Below are 21,402 nucleotides of genomic sequence, written 5' to 3'. Positions count from 1 at the left end.
TGCTAACATGGGTTTGCAATGGTGTCACTGCTATTCCCTCTGTAAGATCGTACATCAGGATCATCCACGACTACTGCTGCTGCCAAGTAGCTGTTTCATAGAATCACAGCGTTGGAAGAGATCTCAAGGGCCATCAAGTCCAACCTCCTGCTATGCAGGAATACACAATCAAAGCAACCCCAAACAGATGGCCATGCAGCCTCTGTTTGTCATTCCATTATTTTATGTGTCCTATTCAACGATATGTTAAACAGATCTGCCCTAATTGGGACAAATCAATTGCATTCAGGCCAGCGTCTCTTGAGCAAGCTGTCAGAATTGTTCACATAGTGCCCTCTGCTGAGCAAGGGTAGAACATACAATTCTGGAGGAAAGGAGAGGATGTTGTGTTGATGGAAAGACTTCTGAGTCACATCTAGCTCATGCTCTAATTAGGATTTTTAATTCCTCTCCAAACCAAGCCTGAGCTCCTAGATTCCAGATACTTGAAACAGCCCTCTTTGATTGCTTCCTTGCTCAGGTTCAGAAATCACCTACTCCCCATCCCTGACCCTATAGCAGCACTCAGAAAGAACCACGAAGGTCATCTACTCTGGATGGAGGGAAGAAGCAGCTTGCTGGCCCTTTAAATGTGCTTTGGTGCCCTGCAGGAGGCCTGATGCTCAAGGAATCTCCTCCATAGCAACTGCCTCCTACGTCATCACTATGGCAACAAAAGTCCAGGTCACAGATTCCCCCCCCCCCCCCTTTTCCATTCCTCTATCTTTCCAATCATATATTTGGGATGGTGTGAGTATATGTGAAACAGTGTGTATGGCAGGACAGAAAATCATCAGGCCTGGGACTGATGTATATGTTATAATGGGCTAGATAGACTATCATCCACAATACTGTAATAATTGAACGGAGCAATGGGACCCTGATAAATTGCTTCCCTCTGTGTTTGCCTCCATGTTTGCTTTTATACAAAGTAGGCATTTTGGCTGCCCCATGAGACTTAATTTTTTTAAAAAATAAAAGTGATCCTAGGTATTACACAATAGGCAATTTTTCCCTCTGCATTTGCAGTGATGCATTTTTACATCCATCCTGAACACATTCATGTTAAAACAGCAGCTAAAACAGAAGTTAGGAATTTCTAGTTCTCAAGATGTAGTTGGACACCAACTCCCATCTGCACCAACCAGCATGGTCATGGACAGAGATGATGGGGTCAGAATACAACAAGATTTGGAGAATCTGGGATCTCTGAGTTTTTGTGTGTTCCTCTAGGATAAGGCTAGGGTCAGTAACCTTCTGTCCCTGAGATGTTTTTGAATTACTGCTACCATCATCCTGTACCCTTGACTAGGCTAGGCAGGTTGATGGGAAATGGAGTCGAACAACCTGCAGAGGGTTACACATTCATCAGCACTGCTCTGTACCTCACATACAACAATTCTATGTAAAACTACAGCATCTGTTTTGATCAGCAATAATCTATTTTATAGATATATTTTTGGAAAAATTAAGGCTGAAATTCTTCATCACAGCTTGACATGCAGAACTTCACGATGCCAAAGCTACATCGCTGACATGAAACATCATCATGTTAAAGGAGTGTGACAGTATGCAACAGGGTATTATGCAAGATGTTCCGTTGCACAACAGAAGTTCCCACAGCCAAATGGGGCACCTCAAAAGGTGGGGACACAAGACACCCATGGCTTTCCACTGCCCTCTGTTCGTGATTATTGGTGCCCCATTCATCTGTTGTGGTCTGTTCTCTTCTACTAGAAGCCTATCCTGCTGTGATAAATGCTGTAACGTTGCACATAGTAACCACCACACAACACCCACGGGGCTTTCTCTGCTTGTGTCATAGTTCTGATGGTGCAGCTATGACAACACTCTCCTCCTAGGAATATGATCGTTGCATGATCCACAGTTCTAAACTACACAGTTGCTAGTTGTTTTTTGTGGGTTTTTTGGGCTATGTGGCCATGTTCTAGAAGAGTTTCTTCCTGATGTTTCACCAGCATCTGTGGCTGGCTCTGAAGATGCCAGCCACAGATGCTGGTGAAACATCAGGAAGAAACTCTTTTAGAACATGGCCACATAGCCCAAAAATCCACAAAAAAGTATGAATGCCAGCCATGAAAGCCTTCAACTTCACAGTTGCTAGTTGGTTTACAATGCCATAAATTCCCAGAAGGAAGCCAACCTAGATATCTAGTCTTCTTAAAAAACAAAACAGCTCCAGCAGGGTATGGCGAACTGGGATCAAAAGCCAGATAGCATTCTTCTAGAGCCACAGTAAAATCCTGAATCTCACTCTAAGATTGCATGAGTATCTTAAAATTTCGATTTCCAAAATCAATTACAGTCCTGGGTATCCACAGATTCCTTCTCCATGGATTCAAACATCCATTGCTTGAAAATATTTTAAAAAATATAAATTCCAAAAAGCAGAACTTAATTTTGCCATTTTACTGTGCCACTATATTTAGTGGGACTTGAGCATCCACAGATTTTTGTATCCACCGGGGGTCCTGGAACCAAACTGCAGCAGATACCAAGGAAAGGGCCCACTGTATTAGTCTCAATTAGAGGTTTATTGAATCAATTAAATTTGCATGAGTACTAAAATAGCAAATGCTACCGATTCATTGGTTTTACTCTAGCTGAAATTAACCAATAGATTTAGGCCACTGAGTACAACTTCCAAAAACCTTCAACCCACATGCTAGCTGGAAGGCTCTGGGAACTGTAGTCCAAAATGATAACACTTCCAAGCTCTGGGAAAAAAGTATACCTACCTATGTATGTCACCTCAGATGTCTATTGTTTTTATGCACAAGAAGACCATGGATTTTGTCCTGAGGTAGAAACCACAAGGCTGGTCTCTGTCAGAAGAGAAAACATTTTTCCCACTTGATTTGTATCCTCCCTCTACAATCTACCTTGCAAAGACTTAGGGCCCGAACAGACAGGCCATAATAAAGTTGCTTTGAGTCACTTTGGAGATACGTTATTTAAACAATGCATGCATCTTAAGAGGCTGGAAGCCTTGCCAAAGCCATGCTCCAGACCTAAGGACTGGAGTGCAGCTTTGGTGCAACTTCTGGCCTCTTAAGATGTGTATGTCATTTAAATAGCACATGTCCAAAGTGACCTGAAGCAGCTTTATTTTGGCCTGTCTGTTCAAGCCCTTAGTTACTTCTTATAACACTGTGTTCCAAACACACAGTCAGCTGGAGAATTGCTATGGTAACCTTTTTGCTTCCCTATGCAATGGAGGAAGTGGTTTCTGTTTGTTTTTAAAGATGTTTCTTGTCATACAAGAGCAGCTGAAATGTGGAGCCATTAAATCTGGAGATGGGGAGGAGCAGGGTTTGTTTTATTTCATTTGGCTCTTTGGGGCCAGATATCAAATCTGAGAGTCAATAAATCAGCTTTGAAAAACCCATCACTATAACTGCACATCTATCAGCAATTGCTGGAAGGAAACATAATCTAAGAGTTACAGATGGGTTTATACCTCATGGGTATCTCCATCACCTAAACAGGATCAGCTGTGAAATGGAACACTGCTAACAAGCCAGTGATGATTTAAAAAGACAAGATAACCCAGGTTAGCAACCAAGGTGTGGGATGAAAGGAAACACTTGTCTTTGATCCTCCTACCCTTCAGATTTATGTTATTTTTTCCTTTTCAGAAAGAGAGACATATATAAGCATTCAGCTATCAATGCCATTCCTCTCTCTGTACTACAGGGATCAGAGACTTTCAGCCTTGTACATTTTGGTCTTTAACGCCCATAAGCCCTAGTCAGTGCTGGGGCTGTGAAAGTTGTACTGCAACTATGTACTCCTATGTTGTCTAAGTGTACTGCAGCTATGTACTCCTATGTTGTTTAAGAGCCAACCATGGGTTTCCAGAAGGAGAAGCCCATGGTCTTTGTCTCATCAGCAGTTGTCAAAAAATCACTCTCTTTGCTGGATTTTAAAAGCATTTAGAACAGTGTTTCCCAAACTTTGGCCCTCCAGATGTTTTGGACTTCAGCTCCCAGAATTCCTGACTGATAGCTAGGCTAGCTGGGGCCTCTGTGAGTTGAAGTCCCAAACACCTGGAAGACCAAAGTTTGGAAAATACTGATTTAGAATCAACCATTTTTTTTGGACTAGGACTGTTACCATACTGCATAATTAATGCAGTTTGACACTGCTTTAACTCTCATGGCTCCACCCTAAAGGAATCCTGGGATTTGCAGTTTGTTGTGACACCACAACAAGCGCTCTGACAGAGAACTGTGCACCCCAGAATTCCATAGCATTGAACCATGATAGTTACAGTGATGTCAAACTACATTAATTCTGCAGGGTCGATGCAGCCTCAGAGTCCCAAAATCCCTAACTACTGGCCATACTGGCAGGGGATTCTACCAGCTATAGTCCAACAACATTTAGGGGCCAAAATGCTAGAACTGCTGATTTAGATCCTCCATATGCCTTAACTTGAGAATTTGAATAGAACAATCCCAGACAACAAATTCCGACAGTGTTCCTACTCTTTTTGCTGCTTTTGTTCCCTCATGACTGCTCTTTCTTTGATTAAACAAAAAGGATGAATAATCTCTCTTGAAAAGCTCCAATTCACCTTTTAAACAGGTAGCAGACCCACATCACACTGTTTAACTTAATTGCTGGTTTGCTGTAAACTGTGGAAAGAGAATTGTCAAACTAATGATTTGCAGGCAACTCTGGGAGCCTTTTTGTCTGGAAGGTGGAGTATAAATATAATGCGCCCACCCCATATGCAGGATTGCCATCTGCAGACTCAAGATCATGTGGACCGCAAGCTCTGGGCATTAAAATGGCATGTGTGCACATGGTGCACACACAGCGCCGCATGCAGGAGTGTGCAGCCATAACAAACAACAGGACCTATGGTCCTGCATTTTTTTCCATATGCGGGTGGGGAGGATCCAGAATGGATCCCCCACTTATACAAAGGGTCCACTGTACTCTAAATAAATAAATAGTTGTTATTTACCATTAAATCAGCTATGGTGACCATATGAATGAGCGATCTTCAAGATGTTCTGCTATTAACAGGTCTTGCAAACTCAGAGCATTATTGCATGAGAAGAGAAAGCAGAAAGAGAGCCAGAGTATTGGCTTTCTCAATACCTTACTGCATGACGTCGTAGCACTTCAGTTCTCTTCCTGTGGGAGACAGTCATAAAAGCATGTCTTTTGTCAAACAGACTTTTCCAGCTAGGAAAAAAAAGACACACTTTTACAACCATGTCCTACAGGAAGAGAACTGAAGTGCTACGACATCAAGCAGTAAAGCACAGAGAAAGCTGCTACTTTCCAGTTCCATTTCTGCTTTGTTTTATCATGAGATGAGGCTACCAGGGTCATGGCTTCCTTGATTGAATCAATCCAGCTGTACTGCAGTCCTTCTCTTTTCCTACGGCCTCCCACTTTAACAAGCATTACTGTATTTTCCAATGAGCCATGATATGACCAAAATATGATAAACTTGAGTTTAGTTGTTTTGGCTTCCAGTGGAAGCTAAGACTTGATTTGCTCTTGGACCCATTTATTTGACTTTTTGACAGTCTCATGGTATCCACTGGACCTCTCCCCTAGCACTACATTTCAAATTTTCCTTCTGTCAGCTTTTTTTACTGTCCAGGTTTTCTGATTCATTTGTTGTTGTTGTTGTTGTTGTTGTCTGCCCCAAGTTATTTTTGACTTATGGTGACCCTAAGGCAAACCTATCATAGGGTTTTCTTGGCAAATTTTTACACAGAAACTGGAAATAATCTGTATGTATGTGTGTACATATATACAGAATATGGAGAAACAAAAAGGTTCCCAACTGGCAAAGGGGTCAGACAAGGCTGCATTCTATCACCCTATCTGTTCATACAAAGAGCAGGTTTAGACATGGAAGAAGGACGAGTGAAGATAGGAGGAAGGAACATCGGCGATCTAAGAGCCTGTACAGACAGGGCAAAATAAAGCTGATTCGGGTCACTATGGAGGTATGCTGTTTACATGATGCATGCGTCCTAAGAGGCTGGAAGTGGCACCAAAGCCGCGCTCCAGTTCTAAGGACTGGAGCGCAGCTTTGGCACAGCTTCTGGCCTCTTAAATGCGTGTATCATTGTATCATTTAAACAGCATACCTCCAAAGTGACCCAAAGCAGCTTTATTTTGGCCTGTCTGTATGGGCCCTATGATATACAGATGACATTATACTACTAGTGTAAAACATTATAGATGTCAATTACTAAGGAAAGTTAATTAAGAAAGTGCAAAGGCAGTGTTGCTACTGAACATAAAGAAAACAAAAATAAAGATTGCAGAAGATAAATTTAACTTAAGTAACAAGGAAATTCGAATAATCAAAGATTTCCCATACCTTGGATCAAACATAGATCAGAATGGAGACTATAGTCAAAAAATCAGAAGAAGACTAGGAATGGGAAGAGCAGCCATGAAAGAACTAGACATGATCCTAAAATGTAAAGATATACAACTGAACACTAAAGTTAGAATTGTCTAAGCCACTGTATTCCCCCTTACCATGTATGGATGTGAGAGCTAGACAGTGAAGAACATGGATAGAAAGAAAATCAACTTATTTGCTGGAGAAGATTGCTGAGGATACCATGGACAGCCAAAAAGACAAACAAATGGCTCCTTCAATAGGTCAAGCCTCCACGGGGGTCTTGCAGATATCTCATTCGGAGAGTTACCATGAGTCGAGGGTGATTCAAAGGCAATTAACAACAAACTACAACACTTGTGTATGAGCCCACATTTCTAATATTGGTCTCTGTGGACTTATGGACAATTGCAGTGGACATTTTTGGCAGTCTGTGTGGCCCCAGGAACATCCTGAGGCAAAAAGTGATTCCTGGGCTTACTACAGTTGCCCTCCTTTGCTATACAGCTATATAGAAGTAAGTTCCAGCAAATTTGGAGAAGTCAGTTTTGGGGTAAGTAGATATAGGTTTGCAACCTATGTCATCAACAACCCCCCTGCCTGCGTAGCCATCTGCTACTTTGTTCTCAGTGCCCTTTACAAAAGGAGACCCAGCAGGCATGCTTACTCATGTTGTCTAATACGGTAACCACTTTTGTTCTTCAGCATAGCTCTTCCCTTTGAGATGAGGTGCAAGGGAAATGCTGTGCCAAGTGAGAGAGAGAAAAAAAGGGAGGAGGAATCCTAGCTCTCTATAAATGAAGGTGATCACAATATGTATCTTCAAACTATGTAATTTCATATACCCAGAAAGACACAATGCATTCCGCTTGCAATGTTAATTTTTTCACGTATGTTGGAAAGATGACAAACCGACAGCAAAGCAAAAAAGATAAGGCTCCATAAGCCATAGGAAGGAAATAGAGCATTGTATTTGGAAAAGAAAACAAACACTCTACACAGTCCTGGAAACCCTGTCCAAATTCAGTTCCTTCCTCTTGTGCTGCCCATTTGCAGCAGGTAAAGGAAACAGCAATAAGCTTGCAATAAAAATTGCATCCACTGGAGGGAGATGATCTCAAAATCCTCAACTGGAAACAATGATATTAAGGCACCTTTGTGCCATCAAATGCCCTGAACTAACAAGCAGTTCATGGTGTGCAAGCAGAGCAGACATCAGTTCCCTTCCTTACATACTTCACAGTTCTCCCCTCTTCTCATTCCCTCCTTCTTTTTTGAGCATGGGTTCTCGCTCACTCACTCCTTCAGCTGGCTCTTACCTGTCTGACGAAGCTGTTTGAAGTCGTGTCAGAGGAGGTACTGCCATCAGAACGTTTGAAGCGATTCTTCCTTTTGCTATATTTCCCCTAGGAAATCAAAGAGGATGCAAGGGAGAAAAAAATCAGAGACAGTGCAAAAGTCATTGGGATATAAACAAGCAGATTTCCAAGCAACACTGTTGACTCCCTGCTACACTCAAGCTATTTTCAGAAACTTGTTGGCCTCCACATGCTGCTGGATTATAGCTCTCATCATCCCTAACCATTGGCCATGCTGGCTAGGGCTTACTAAAATAGACTTCAACAGCATCTGGAGTGCTACAGGTTTTGGGACTCATCCAATCTATACTAGCAGATTTGCTGTGTTCTTGTTATGGACCACCATCACCAAGGAGTTTATCACACGGGAGGAATTTCTCTTAATTTTGAATGAAAAGAAAGTGGGGCCAGAACGCATTCACATGAATTTACGTGAATTCAAATTGAGTTCGAACTGAGTTCTCATTGCCCGAAAATAGCTTACCATTGCCTGAAATTACGTTTGATCACCTCTCACGCAATAACGTGAAACCCCATGATTGTGTTCGGACTGACTTCCCATTGCCCGAAATTGTGTGTGGTAGTCTATCACGCAATAACATTAAACCCCATGATTGCATTCGGATTGCCATTGGATTATACTTCCAATTTCCCTTGACTGATAACGTCCCAACACTTAAAGAAACAGCATTCTAACCTTGCCAGAGAAAGTATGAAATAATGGAAAGCAATGACTCTTGAACATGCACTTAATATTAAAAGCATGTTAGGTACTGCACAGAACTAGAACTTGCTCGGAGAGCTTATGTCTAAATTAAATGGACATGGGTGAAAGAAAATTCCACTGTACAGAGAATTAGGAATATAGAGAAAAGGAAGGAGGGGTAGGAAAGGGTGATGGATGCAACCATAAATCAGGACAGATCTTAGAAAAGTTCCTTTTTGGACTACAACTTCCAGAACTCCCCTGCAGCATGACCACATGTTGGGTGAATCAGAAAAGGGGAACTTTTGGATACATCCTACAAGGGCTCCCCTTTGGGCAAACTTTTGCTATTGATATTTTTATTCAAAAATAATTGACTGCATCCATCTGATTTATCTCTCACCTTTTGCCCATGGCTGGGATGAAAGGCAGCTTCTGACATAATTTTAAAAAGTAAAAACCAACTATCAGAAAAAGCACAATAGGTTATACATAGTCAAACACAAATTAAATTGGTCTTACTGTTAAACCATAAATTAAGTTACACAAGTGTATAACTCTTCAAGAATAATAAATAAAATTAAAATATTAAAAGAGGCAGCTTATTCATTTAAAGCCCTGCCTATATCAGGCTGATTGCAAGCCTACTTGATTAGCAATCAATCAATCAATCCATCCATCCATCCATCCATCAATCAATATTACTAGAAGGCAGAAGGGAGAGTTCAAGTACAGTCTTCCTTGGAAGGGAATTCCGTAACCATAGAGTGGCTACCAGAAGGCTCTCTGTCATGTCTGCACCAGTATTAGTTCCAAAGGTAGTAGGACTGAGAGAAGGGGTCTATCCTGCAGATCTCACATCCTGGGTTAACTTATATGGGAAAACAGGGCTGTTCTGACAGCCTGCACCATCCTATAGGACTCTGTGTACGTCAACCAGCATTTTGAATTGTGCCTCAAAATGGAAGGTGTTGTAATTCTGGGAACCAGTGTGGCATAGTTGTTTGAACACTGGACTATGACTCTGGAGAACAGGACTCGATTTCCAGCTCGGCCATGAATCCCACTGGGTGACCTCAGGGGAAGGCAATGGCAAACCTCATCTGAACAAATCTTGCCAAGAAAACCCCAGACTGAAGGGTCTCCATAAGTCCGAAACTACCTGAAGGCACACAACAACAACATGCTTCTTCTGACCAGCCCTGATCAGCAATTAGGTGCAGCATTTTTGACCAGCTGTAGTTGCTGAACAGTCTTCAAAGGCACGCAGAGCATCTGACAGTAATCCAAACAGGATGTAACCAAGGCATATTTCATCACGGCCAGATCAGACAACTCCAGGAGCAGACCCAGCTGACACACTAACATCAGCTGTGCAAATACACTCCTGACCACTTCAGTATGTCCAAAGTGCAAACCTGTCTCCTCAGAGGAGTATAACTATAACTAGCACAAAACTGTCTTTCAAGTGAACAGAAGCTTCTCTCGCTTGTCTGGACTAGGCTTTAATATGTTTGCCCTCATCTAGCCCATTTCATTTAAGTATCTTGCTTAGAACTCAGCTGAAGTTTACAAATACAAAGCTGTTGTATGGAACCATACCAGGCTTTTAAGGAAAGAAAGCTGTTGCACTATGGCTTATTTCCACACCTGCCAAGTATCCTGATTTGTTGAGAACAGTCCTGATTAATCCTGTGTCTTCACATTTTTCAACCACTTTTACAATGCTCCAGGTTCTCTTTCCTCCTCTCACGTCCCCCCTTTGTCCTCAGCTTATCTCCATTGCTGCAAACTGAGTTCAAAGTGCAAAAGTAGCACTCAGTTAACTCAGCAGGATGGAGAGGAGGGGGCAGAAATTTACTCTTCCTAGCAGGCTCAGGCAAAAGTAAAGTGCTGCAGCTTCTTTTATTGTGTCTATTCTTCCCACACATGACTGGAATGCAATCCCCAAGACTCTTGCCAATTTGGAATGCAGGTCCCAGGCCAAATAAAAATCCCCTTCTTCTGTCACAGATGATTAAACTCTTCCCACATGTACCCAAAGAGTGATCAGGTTATGAAGAGATCAGAGGTGAAGTACACCAATATGCTCCATATGGCTTCAAACCAATATGCTCCATATGGGTTCAAACACAACTACTTACAGTTTTTGTGAACTATAAATTTCCTTCCCTTCATTTATACTATGTCCCAAATACCCTAAACACAACAGATCCCATTTGATCTTGAAATCTAAGCAAGGTAGCCCTGGTTAGTATTTAGATGAAAAAATACTAATAAATACCAGATGCTGTAGGCTATATTTCAGAAGGGAAGGAATTTAAAACACACACACACACACACCTTTAAATATTCCTTGCCTAAGAAAACCCAATGAAATTCATGGGCTTGCCATAAGTTGACAAGCACATACTTTCATCGTTGAAAGAATTACCAGTTCACATACAGATAAAAACCTTTTTTTAAAAAAAGAATGTGATTAAAGCAATATTAAACTAACAGCCAAATTAAAAGTATTTGAAACATTAACGTAAAACATAGAAACACTTTGGAGGAATGGCCTGTACTTTGCCTCGGAAGGTTTTTAGTGTGTTGAACTGTTTTTATAGTCCTGTTAAGAGATCTCTACTTAGGACAAGAGTCTACTGTTAGAACAGAATATGGAGAAGCAGAATAGTTTCCAGTTGGCAAGGAGGTCAGGCCAGGATGCTTTCTATCACTCTACTTGTTCAACCTGTACACAGAAAACCACTATATCCAGAACAGGGTTAGACTCAAAAGAAGGAGAAACATCAACTATCTATCTGATATCTGGATGACACCATACTATTAGCAGAAAACATCACAGACTTGGAACATTTACTAAGGAAGGTCGCAGAAGAAAGTACAAAAGCAGACTTACTGCTGAACATAACCACAGAGGATCTACATAAGTTCAACCTTCCAGGTGGAAATAGGAACAGTTAAAGAATTCATGTACTTTGGATCAAACACTGATCAGAACAGGGACTGCAGTCAAGAAATAAGGCTAGGAATGGGAAGGGCAGCCATGAAAGAACTAGACAAGATCCAAAAATGTAAAAAGAGACAGCAGAGCACTACAATCAGAACTGTCCAAGCCATTATATTCCCCATTCCCATGTACAGGTGCAAGAGCTGGACAGTGAAGAAAGATGACAGAAAGAAAATAAACTCATTTGAGATGTGCTAGAAAAGAGTGCTGAGGATACCGCGGACAGCCAGAAACACAAAGAAATCGGACTTTGACCAGATCAAGCCTGAACTCTCCCTGGTCGCAAAGATGACAAAACTGGGGATGTTGTACTTTAGCCACATCATGAGAAGGCATGACTCACTAGAAAAGACAATAATGCTAGAAAAAAGTGGAGGGCAGCAGAAAGAAAGAAAGACCACATGCCAGATGAATGCACTCAAGCAGGGAGGTCGCAAGCCTGAATTTACAGGACCTGAGCAGAGCAGTAGAGGACAAGGGGTCCTGGAGATGTCTCATCTACAAGATCACCATGAGTCAGGACCAACTCAAGAGCAGTTAGCAACAATAGCAAACTGTTTTTCTTCTCTAACACACTAAAAAGTGCTCTGAAGCCAAAGTACAGGCAGTTCCCCAAAAGTGTTGCTATGTTTTAACATCAAGATTTACTATTGTTAGGATTATTCTCTCATTTCAATAAGTGTCTACAGCTTTTCAGCTTTAAACACATTGTTGTTGGTGATGCTTTCCCCCTTGTAGTGTATGGTGCTAGTTTTTTGTTTAATTATTTTATCTCAGCTGACATCAGTTTAGGAACGGCACTGTTTCGGACTGCAGCTCTCAGAATCCTGAGCATGCATGCCCAGTGATCATAATGTCTGTGGGATTATGGGAGTTGTAGTTTTGTGGTTCTGACTGCAGCTTCCCAATGACAGCAGCAAAAGGTGAAGTTAAAGCAACCATTCTTGGTGAACTTGCAAAATCATTTGACATAAACATCAGATATCCACTTGTTTCATACCAGCTTCAGATTCTTTGAAGGACTCATGACTCACAGCATGACAAGCCAGACAGCAATTACCGAACAGAAGGTGGATGGCGTGGAAGGATATCCAACTACTAATTATCTTGCAAAATACATTAGCAATAATAATGGGAAACCACACCTCACACAAGGCCTCTGAATCAAAACAATTCACATTTGCTCCAAAGCCTCATTGAAGCAATGACAACGGAACCAATTCTGCAAACAGGGGCTGTTTGTGCAAGATTACCTTTCTTGTGACCAGAAATAAATAAATCTGCATTTACATTTGCTAATCCTGATTAGAACTACCATTTTTTACACCACTTTAAAGCTAACCCCAGTTACATGGAGGACTGATTTTGGTAGCCTTCCCCAACTTGATGCTCTCCAGATCTGTTGGGAAACAACACCCATCATGAGTGGCCAGAAAATGGAGCCATATGTCGACCTACCAAGTTGCCATTGTTTCACTGTGTCTAAAATAGCTGGAATTAACGACTGAGTTCAGGTTAGGAGTTGGAATCACATGGCTTTCCAGATGTTGTTGAACTGCAGCTCCCAACACTCCACACCACTGAGGTATGCTGCCTAAGGCTGCTAGGAGTTGCAAGCCAACATCCAGAGGGACACATTCCTGGTTTAGACCTATGAGTGTACATGCTCCATATTTAGATGCTGTGTTTCAGAAAGGGACACAACTTGTATACTCATCCTTCCACATTTGCGGCTTTGACTTTTGCGAATCTGATTATTCACGGATTTTATTAATATGTTTTCTCTAGGAATATCTAGGTTCTCCAGCGCAACTCTATGGTCAGCTTCAATCAAATGTTGTACTGAAGTACCTAGAGATTCCTAGGGAAAACACTCCACTAGGCATTTGTAGCTCCTCCAGTGTAATTCTGTGGTCAATGTCTGGCAGATGTTGACCACAGAGTTACACTGGAGGACCTAGATATTCCTAGAGAGGTGTTCTCTCAGGTTAAAAACATCGTGTTTTTGTTATTTGCAGTTTTTCCACATTCATACGTGTTCTGTGTCCCCTTCAGTGAATGTGGAGGGACGAGTGTAGTGTCTTTCAACTATCTATAAACCAATTAATAGAACTCAAGGAAGTTAGATTTTTCAAGCTCCTCAACCAGATAAATAATTTTATATTTCTTGCAATACCAAAGGCCTATCTTTGCATGAAAACAGTGGGAAAGGGCTCTTTTTTAAAGATCTAAATGCAAACATGCACTTCTGCTGGACAGGTAGAAACATATACTTAAAAAAGCATCTTATGATTCTGAAACATTGTTTGTGTTCATGCACACCCCACCCACACAGAATTCATCTTTCTCTCTTTCTGCATACAAAATATCAGATGAGGAGTGAAGATTATAGCCTTGCAGATATTGTTGGATTCCAACTCTCATTAACCCTAGCCAGGATAGTCGTTATTGAGAGATAATGAAAGTTGTAGGCCAACCACATCTAGAATCACAAGTTGCCCACACCGGTATATGAGCACAGAACCCAGGCTCATGGAAAGTACTAACATATCCCTGTTATTTCCACACCACCTTCTCATTTTTGCTCCTTTTGGTGTTTACCCATCTGTTCCCTATGCAAATGTGCATATACATGCATACACGTGAGCATCTGCAGCAGGCATGCCAACACAGTGTCATAAACCATGGTTGAGTAAATAAGGCTGCAAAATGTTTAATTTGGACTGCTACTCCCATAATCCCCCAGCCAGCATGGTCATGCGTTGGAAGATATCTAGATGAAAATAATTGATTTGCTGGATACAGAAGTTTCTGACTCCTTCCTCACAGTACCCCAATGAATGAGGCTAGGAATGGAATTTCCCTCAAAAGGTTGTATAACCAGCACTGCCAACCTTAAAATGTCTTTTTCTGGGTAGGAACTGGAATAGTTCACTCTACCTATCAGAAAGTTAAGGTAAGAGATGCAAACTCTCAGTTCAAATTTCAGTTCAACCCTGAGCTCACTAAGTCCCTTTAGAGAACACAAGTTTTTATTTCTTCAGCCTTGACTCTCCAGGCTCTAAAATGAGGATAATAAAACTGGGTTATTGTGCAGGGTTGTTGTAGAGATTATTAAGATTGTGCATATGAAACTCTTTCAGTACTAGATCACGGGTGGGAATTATGCCCACCTCCAGATTTTGGTGAACTGCAACTCCCAACTAGGCTGACTAGGGATGCTAGGAATATCAGTTTAACATCATCTGGCAGACCATATTTTTTCATCCCTGTTATACTTGATGAGATATTTTCCCAGGTATTATGTAGGAAAGTGGAGCAGATTTAGGGTCTACTCCTGTTTCCAACCAGGGTCAGGCCAGTGCAGCAATGAGTGGGTGTTTGTTTACATGCACGCACACCGCCGTGCCATGGAGCCGCTGCTGCCCCACACCCTTTACCTGCCACTGTCTTTACATCTTCCCTGAAGGCCCCTGTTGTGGCCCATAAGAATGGAAATAGGGTACCTGGCTATACCAACGTGGTCAAGTGTCCTCATCCAACGTCACAGGCTGCGACAGAGGCCTTCAAGATGCAGTGGCAGCAGCACACAAGGGGCGTGGAGCACCATGTGATGTGCCAGACTCCAGCTGTTGCTGCAAAGTTTTCAAGAAACTCCATAGCAAACAGCCAGCCTTTTTGCCTCATACTAAGGCTTCTTTGGGCCAGAATCAGTCCCAGATTGCCAGACTGGCATCTATTGGCCTGCATTAAAGGCAGGGCGGGGGGAATATAGACCTTTTGGCCAGTGCATACAGGCTCTTAGTGCTACTCTCTTTGGAACAAATCAAAGAGCTAATGGGAGTCTGCAAAGGACAACAGGAGGGCAGATAAATCTAAGGCTCAAACTAGAGTGTGGAGAGAGGAGGGCGTCCTTCATCCTCCAAGCACATAGCTATAAACCAGGCTCTTGCATAGGGTACCCCAAGTGAAACTGGAGAGGGCTCCTGTGGGTAACAGTTGTGTAGAAGAGGGAATTTCAACACACGTTGCTTGTTATGTGGTTGTGTGACAACACCTGCTGATATTCCCTCTTCCATGCAACCTTCGGAGGTACACAGAAACCATCTCCAGTTGTCAATCTGGCAACCCTATTCCTGCAGCCATGCTTCCTTATCTCCCGAATTTTGAATGCACCCCCCTCCTTTTTCCTGGTTACAACCCTCCTGTTTCTCTTAATATAGAGAGCAAGCAAGAGCCGCCACGTTCCTTTTTAGGCGAGGGGAAGTAGAATCCATCAGCTTCCTTCTTTCACCTGCTTCGAAGAATCACATTACCCAGGGGTGACTGTTGGTTTTTTTGGTCTAGGGACAGTCCCTCTCTGAAGTTTGTGGAAAAATCTTGGCCCTTCTATCCTGGGTGTGTTTGGGGAGGTGCGGGGGGAAGGGGGGAGAGAAACTGGGCCTGGAATGAACCAAACACTTCCCAAGCATGTCTCAGGGAGAAGGAGAGGGACAGCTGTCTGAGGGAAGCCAGTTGTTACCAGCCCCCCACAGACATGGTTCTCGTAGTTCTAAGGCCAGGCAGGGCAAGGCAAGGAGGCAGAGCCCGGGGCTGGTATTTTTAGGCCTTTCCTCCCCCTTGTTCTAATTAAGGCACGTGCGTCATTCGGAGCTGCGGCAAGCATTTGGATGGGGATCCACCACCTGAGGGAATCACAAAGGAGAGGGACAAAAGAAGTGCTTGAAGGAAAGGGTGCACTTGCTCCAGACATTCCACACACATAGACAAAACCCTCCGACACAGTGGATTTAGTATTGTTTTTTGTGGGGTTTTGATAAAGCAGCTGGAGCTGAAAAGCAACAGGTTTTGGTTGCAAATGCTACCCAGAACTATACTAGATCTGTTAAGAACCACCAATCATACTTGCAAGGACAAACACAACTGAAAGGGTGATTCCACCTGCAAGACTCAGCCTGCTATTTCTATCAAAAGAGGGCAATGCATCTTGGATTCTCTATAGAGATCCTGCTCCTTTAAGCTGGCATTTTCTACACTCCTCTGAAGCTCATAAAATGTCTAAGGAACTTGGCATTTCTCCATCCCTCAGATATGATCAACAGGTCCCAAGCAACTTGGCATTTCCTACTTATTTTGGCATATCCTGGCACTAAGAGTTACCTATTCAAATTTTGTTGTCATCCACACACCCCAAAAGGGGGGGGGGGGAGAGAAAAAAATCTTAATGCCTTGGCATCTGCTATTGATATCTGATAAACAGCTCAATCTAATCTGTTATCTCCCACTGCCCAGATTTGCTCATAGACTCAGCAGCATCTACTATTTTCTCTACTCCCCATAATAAAATAAGTAGAATAGTGGAGACCCGAATCCCTTGATAGCTCATTTTTGCGCATTCCTAAAATGTTTAATTCTAACTTGTCTTGCCAACATCTCTACTCACCTTCCCTGACAAAAACCTTAGGTTCCTCCACTCCAATATAATATCCATGGAATAAATCATGGGATAATTTATGACTATCCTCCCCTCCTGTCTCCAGCTGGGGTCAATCTTCTGCCTCCAGAACAGGAATGGCTAGCAGAGTGGGCTACCAAAAACTAATGCCAGTTAATTGTATGCCACCTTGAATCAATGGCTTGCTGGGATTCTTGCTAAGAATGCCAACTTGGTGGATTTCTTATGTTCCAGTACACACAAAGGATGAAAACTACAATGTGGGAGATGAGACGGACGTCTTGAATTTTGAGTTGATGGAACAAAAAGTTTGAGTCAGGAGGAGAGCAGTACTTCCATTTGCAGAAAGATAAGTCCCTGGGATCATGAAAAACAGCATCCCCATACTTTAACTGTGAAACACTGCTGAAGAAATTAACACTCAACAAATGCTGATTAAATTTACAGTGATTAAATGATTTTATATGTTTTGATCTATGTTGTATCACGCCTCAGTCCTTGGGGAGAGGTGGATAAGAAATAAAGTATTAATCAATCAATCAATCAATCAATCAATCTAGCTTTCTAAATATAATACTCAGTGGAGGACAATGGAGATGCTAATGAAATCTGAAAGAACAGGGCCGTATAAGAGTGAAGTTGGGCCACTCTTGCCTTCTAGAACTGCTCCCCTAAAGCACTGCACCTTCTACAGCAAAGGCATGGGCTGTTCCACCTTGCCTGCTTTTCATGCACTTCAAAAATCTGTTGGAGCTTGGAAAAGTTACTCCTCCCCTACATGCTGGCTGGGGGATTCTGGGAGTTGTCGTCTAAAATGTACATTTTCAAACCTCTAGCCATAGATATATCCCTAATTATCCTTATGTATATCTTCAGTTGTCCTTGCAGCTCCTACAAATACCTCTCCTACACGAACCAGGTGAGTCACCTAAACTTGAACCATTACTTTCAATTTTTAGATTGGAGAAATCTGAGTCATGAGAGTTGGTTCTGGAAGCGAGACCAAGACCAAAGCAACATCTTTCTCTCATCTCCAAAGATGCCTTAAGTTTTGCCATGATTCTCTTTCCAGAACCAGGCCAAGGGTTTGAGTGTTCCAGTGCCCAATGAAACCCACACACGCCTGTACACAGATGCACTGTCCAAGTGCTTCTTTGGGTCTGGCTTTGCCATCTGTTTGCGTGTGCGGATGGATGGATAGATGGATGGATGGATCCTGGGTTGAGCTCATCTGCTTGCATGGAACAAACAGCACAGTGACAACAACAGAGTTGAGTGGAAACAGAAGCAGCTTTATGGCTCCCTTCTGATTTGTTTTGAGGTTTACTAATTGGGCTTTCCTGGTGTCTGGGATCAAATCAGGAAACGGTAGTCCCAAGGGAGCCAGCCAGGTTCAGCTGATGCTGCCAAGAGAGAAGGGCTCCACAAGTGACATTCCCCAGGCACCCCATTAAAAGCTATTGTTGCCTTTGTTGTTGCTCCTCTCTTCTCCTGCCTGTGTGTGCTGTGTGCCTTCAAGTCCCTTCTGACTTATGGCGACCCTATCAGGGGCAAGCAGCAGGCTTTCTATGCCAGCACTGGCACCAGTGCCACCAGGATGGATCGGCAAGCTTTGTCCAGAGGAGGTTTGCTGTCGCCTTCCCCTCTTAAGGCTGAGAGAGTGTGACTTGCCCAAGTTCCCACCTACTGGCCTTCCCTCTCCCCGCAACCAACTACCATTCCCAGAATTCCACAGCATGGAGCCATGGTAGTTAAAGTGGTGTCCTGAATTCCTCATTCTCTCCTTATACTGGCCACCTGCCTCCCCACCCTTGGCTGCCTCTTCACTATCAGAGACAGAAAGGAAGAAGCAGAAAGATGCTTCTTCCTCCCATTGCCAGCATCATCACCCCTTTAGGTACATGCTCAGAAATGGGAAGAGGAACCCATTTGACCAGAAATAAGGGTGGATCATCCCTCCCCTAGAGATTATGCCTGATTTATTTCATCTCTCACCTCCCCCATCTCTGGCTGCATCCACACGGCAGAAATAACCCGGTTTGACACCACTTTTAACTGCCATGGTTCCATGCTGGAAATGGTAGTTGGTTGTGGATCATCCTCTGCCTGGAAACTATGGCCGATTTAATTGATCTCTCTCCTCACTCCCACTCCCAACCCGCAACCAACTATCATTCCCAGAATTCCACAGCATGGAGCCATGGCAGTTAAAGCGGTGTCAAACCAGGTAATTTCTCCAGTGTGGATGCAGCCAGAGATTGGTTGTATGTATGAGAGAGAGATCAAATAATAATCTCCAGGCAGGGGATGATCTACAACAAAGTACCACCCCCAGAATTCCATAGCATGGAGCCCCATGGTAGTTAAAGCAGTCTCAAACTGGATTATCTCTGCAATGTGGATGCAGCCAAAAGATCAAATAAATTGAGGACAATCTCCAGGCAGGAGATGTGTGTGTGTGTGAGAGAGAGATCAAATACTAATCTCCCTGCAGGGGATGATCCACTACTAACACCCCCACAATTCCATAGCATGAAGCCATGGCACTTGAAGCAGTTTCAAAGCGGATTATTTCTGCAGTGTGGATGAATACAGAGATTTGGGTGTGGAGAAAAGATCAATCAACTGAGGACAACCACCAGGCAGGGGATGATCCCCAACCATGTACCACCCCCAGAATTCCATAGCATGGAGCCCTATGGCAGTTCAAGCGGAGTCAAACCGGGTGATTCCTGCAGTGTGGACGCAGCCTCTGCTTCCTGAAGGTGAGCAGCATTCCACCTCCAAAGTTCCCCCAAAGGATCCCACCCAGGAGGAAGGCAAGCAAAGGGTCCCCCATCCCCAGTGCCTCCAGCAGCTCACCTGGAGCCCAGGGTTGTCTAAGACCTCCATCTGGATGTCTTGGCTGGAGCTGTAAGGTGTGCGTGACATGCCTCCCTCCTGCACCATGGAGATAGATGCTCCTCCTGGGGCTGCTGCGCTCACGCCGGACTCATGCTTGCAAAAAAGGAAAAGCCAGCAAGCAGCAGGCGATCCTCCTCCTCCTCCTCCTCTTTCTCAAGCTGGTAGCCCAGGCATGGCTTCTCCTCCTGCCCACTCCCAGGCTGGATGGCAGGCAGAGAGACCCTGGCGATGATGAGGAGCAAAGGGAGGAGGCTGCCTAAGCCAGGGCCGCCCTGATGGATGGGGCCAGGAGGAGGAGGACCACCAGCCGGCAGACGGACTCCTGGCAACCCAGGGCAAGGATGGGCCAGGCTGGCCAGGCTCCCCCTCTGGCCCAAGGGAGAGGCCAGGGAGGAAGGGGTGGGCTTGGCAGATGGCAGGGAAGGAGGGGAGAGGAGGCCCTGGAGGGAAGGAAAGAAGGATGTAAAGGAGGAAGGAAGGAGGAAAGGAGGGAGGGATGATGGAGGGCTCATCCCAGTGGCGTCACTCAGGGAGTGCTGGGGGTGCAACCATCACCAGGTGACACCCAGATAGCAAGAGCGCTTGCCTTTCGGCTTCAAAGGTATAGCCATCTTAGCCTGTGGAATCAGTACCCTAGAGAGATCTTGCAGCATGTGAAGTCGAAGGGTTTCGTGGCCGGCGTCCATCGTTTTTTTGTGGGTTTTTTGGGCTATGCAGCCATGTTCTAGAAGAATTTATTCCTGACGTTTCACCGCAGCATGAGCTTTCATAGGCTTCAGTCTACTCCCTCAGATGCGTACAAAGTACCATCCCCAGAATCCAGCTACATCTTTGAATATACACCAAACACAGCTATATCTTTGAAATAAACACAGTGGCAGTGTGAGTTTTCATAGGCTTCAGTCTACTCCCTCAGATGCACTTGAAATGCACTTGCATCTGAGGAAGTAGGATTTACAAAAGCTCATGCTGCCAACTTCTTTCTTTCAGTTAGTCTCAAAGGTGCTACAAGATCTCTACATGCTGCATTTCTATTTCAGTTGTTGTTAACTGCCCTTGAGTCGGTGTTGACCCATGGTGGGATGACAGACATCTCCAAGACTCCCTGTCCTCCACTGTTCTGTTCAGTTCCTTCAGATTCATACTCATGACCTCTTTAACAGAGTCCATCTAACATGTGGCCTTCTCTTTCTACTTCACCTTTCCTAGCATTATTATTTTCTCCAACGAATCATGTCTTCTCATGAAGTGAGTACTGGCATTTCTATAGTTTCATAATGCCAAGCACCAATGGCATCACTAGCGTTGGTGCCACCCAGTGCAGTGACTCATGGTGTCACCCACCCTCCATTGACCTATTCCCATTTCACACTATAAAGAATCCTTAGTAATGCTTTTATTTTATTCTTTTTGCACTAACGTTACTAATGATAGATATACCCTCTCTCAGGTTTGACTTACTCTCTTCTGCTCATCATTAGTTAAGATCAAGTTGTTATTGTCATGTGCTTTCAAGCTGAC

The 21,402-nt window shown here is 43.5% G+C and overlaps 1 protein-coding gene across 2 annotated transcripts in view; it reads right to left on the bottom strand.

Annotated features, from left to right (window-relative positions):
* Window positions 1-20,321, bottom strand: part of CACNB1 (calcium voltage-gated channel auxiliary subunit beta 1) — a 62,693-nt gene extending 42,372 nt beyond the window's left edge. For both annotated transcript variants that reach the window (XM_089531935.1, XM_089531936.1), the window contains exons 1-2: window positions 19,840-20,321; window positions 7,765-7,851 (exon numbers count right to left, since the gene is read on the bottom strand). In XM_089531935.1, coding sequence (XP_089388061.1) covers window positions 7,765-7,851; window positions 19,840-19,926 — 174 coding nt within the window. In that variant the 5' untranslated portion in view covers window positions 19,927-20,321. The remainder of the gene's footprint in view (window positions 1-7,764; window positions 7,852-19,839) is intronic.
* Between the last annotated feature and the right edge of the window lie 1,081 nt (window positions 20,322-21,402).

The sequence above is a fragment of the Sceloporus occidentalis genome, unplaced genomic scaffold (assembly GCF_023333645.1).
Source record: "Sceloporus occidentalis isolate IW3139 unplaced genomic scaffold, rSceOcc1.0.p SCAF_7, whole genome shotgun sequence".
Taxonomy (NCBI): Eukaryota; Metazoa; Chordata; class Lepidosauria; order Squamata; family Phrynosomatidae; genus Sceloporus; species Sceloporus occidentalis.
Note: the sequence above shows the minus strand (reverse complement) of the source record. Positions and strands in the feature narration are given on the sequence as shown.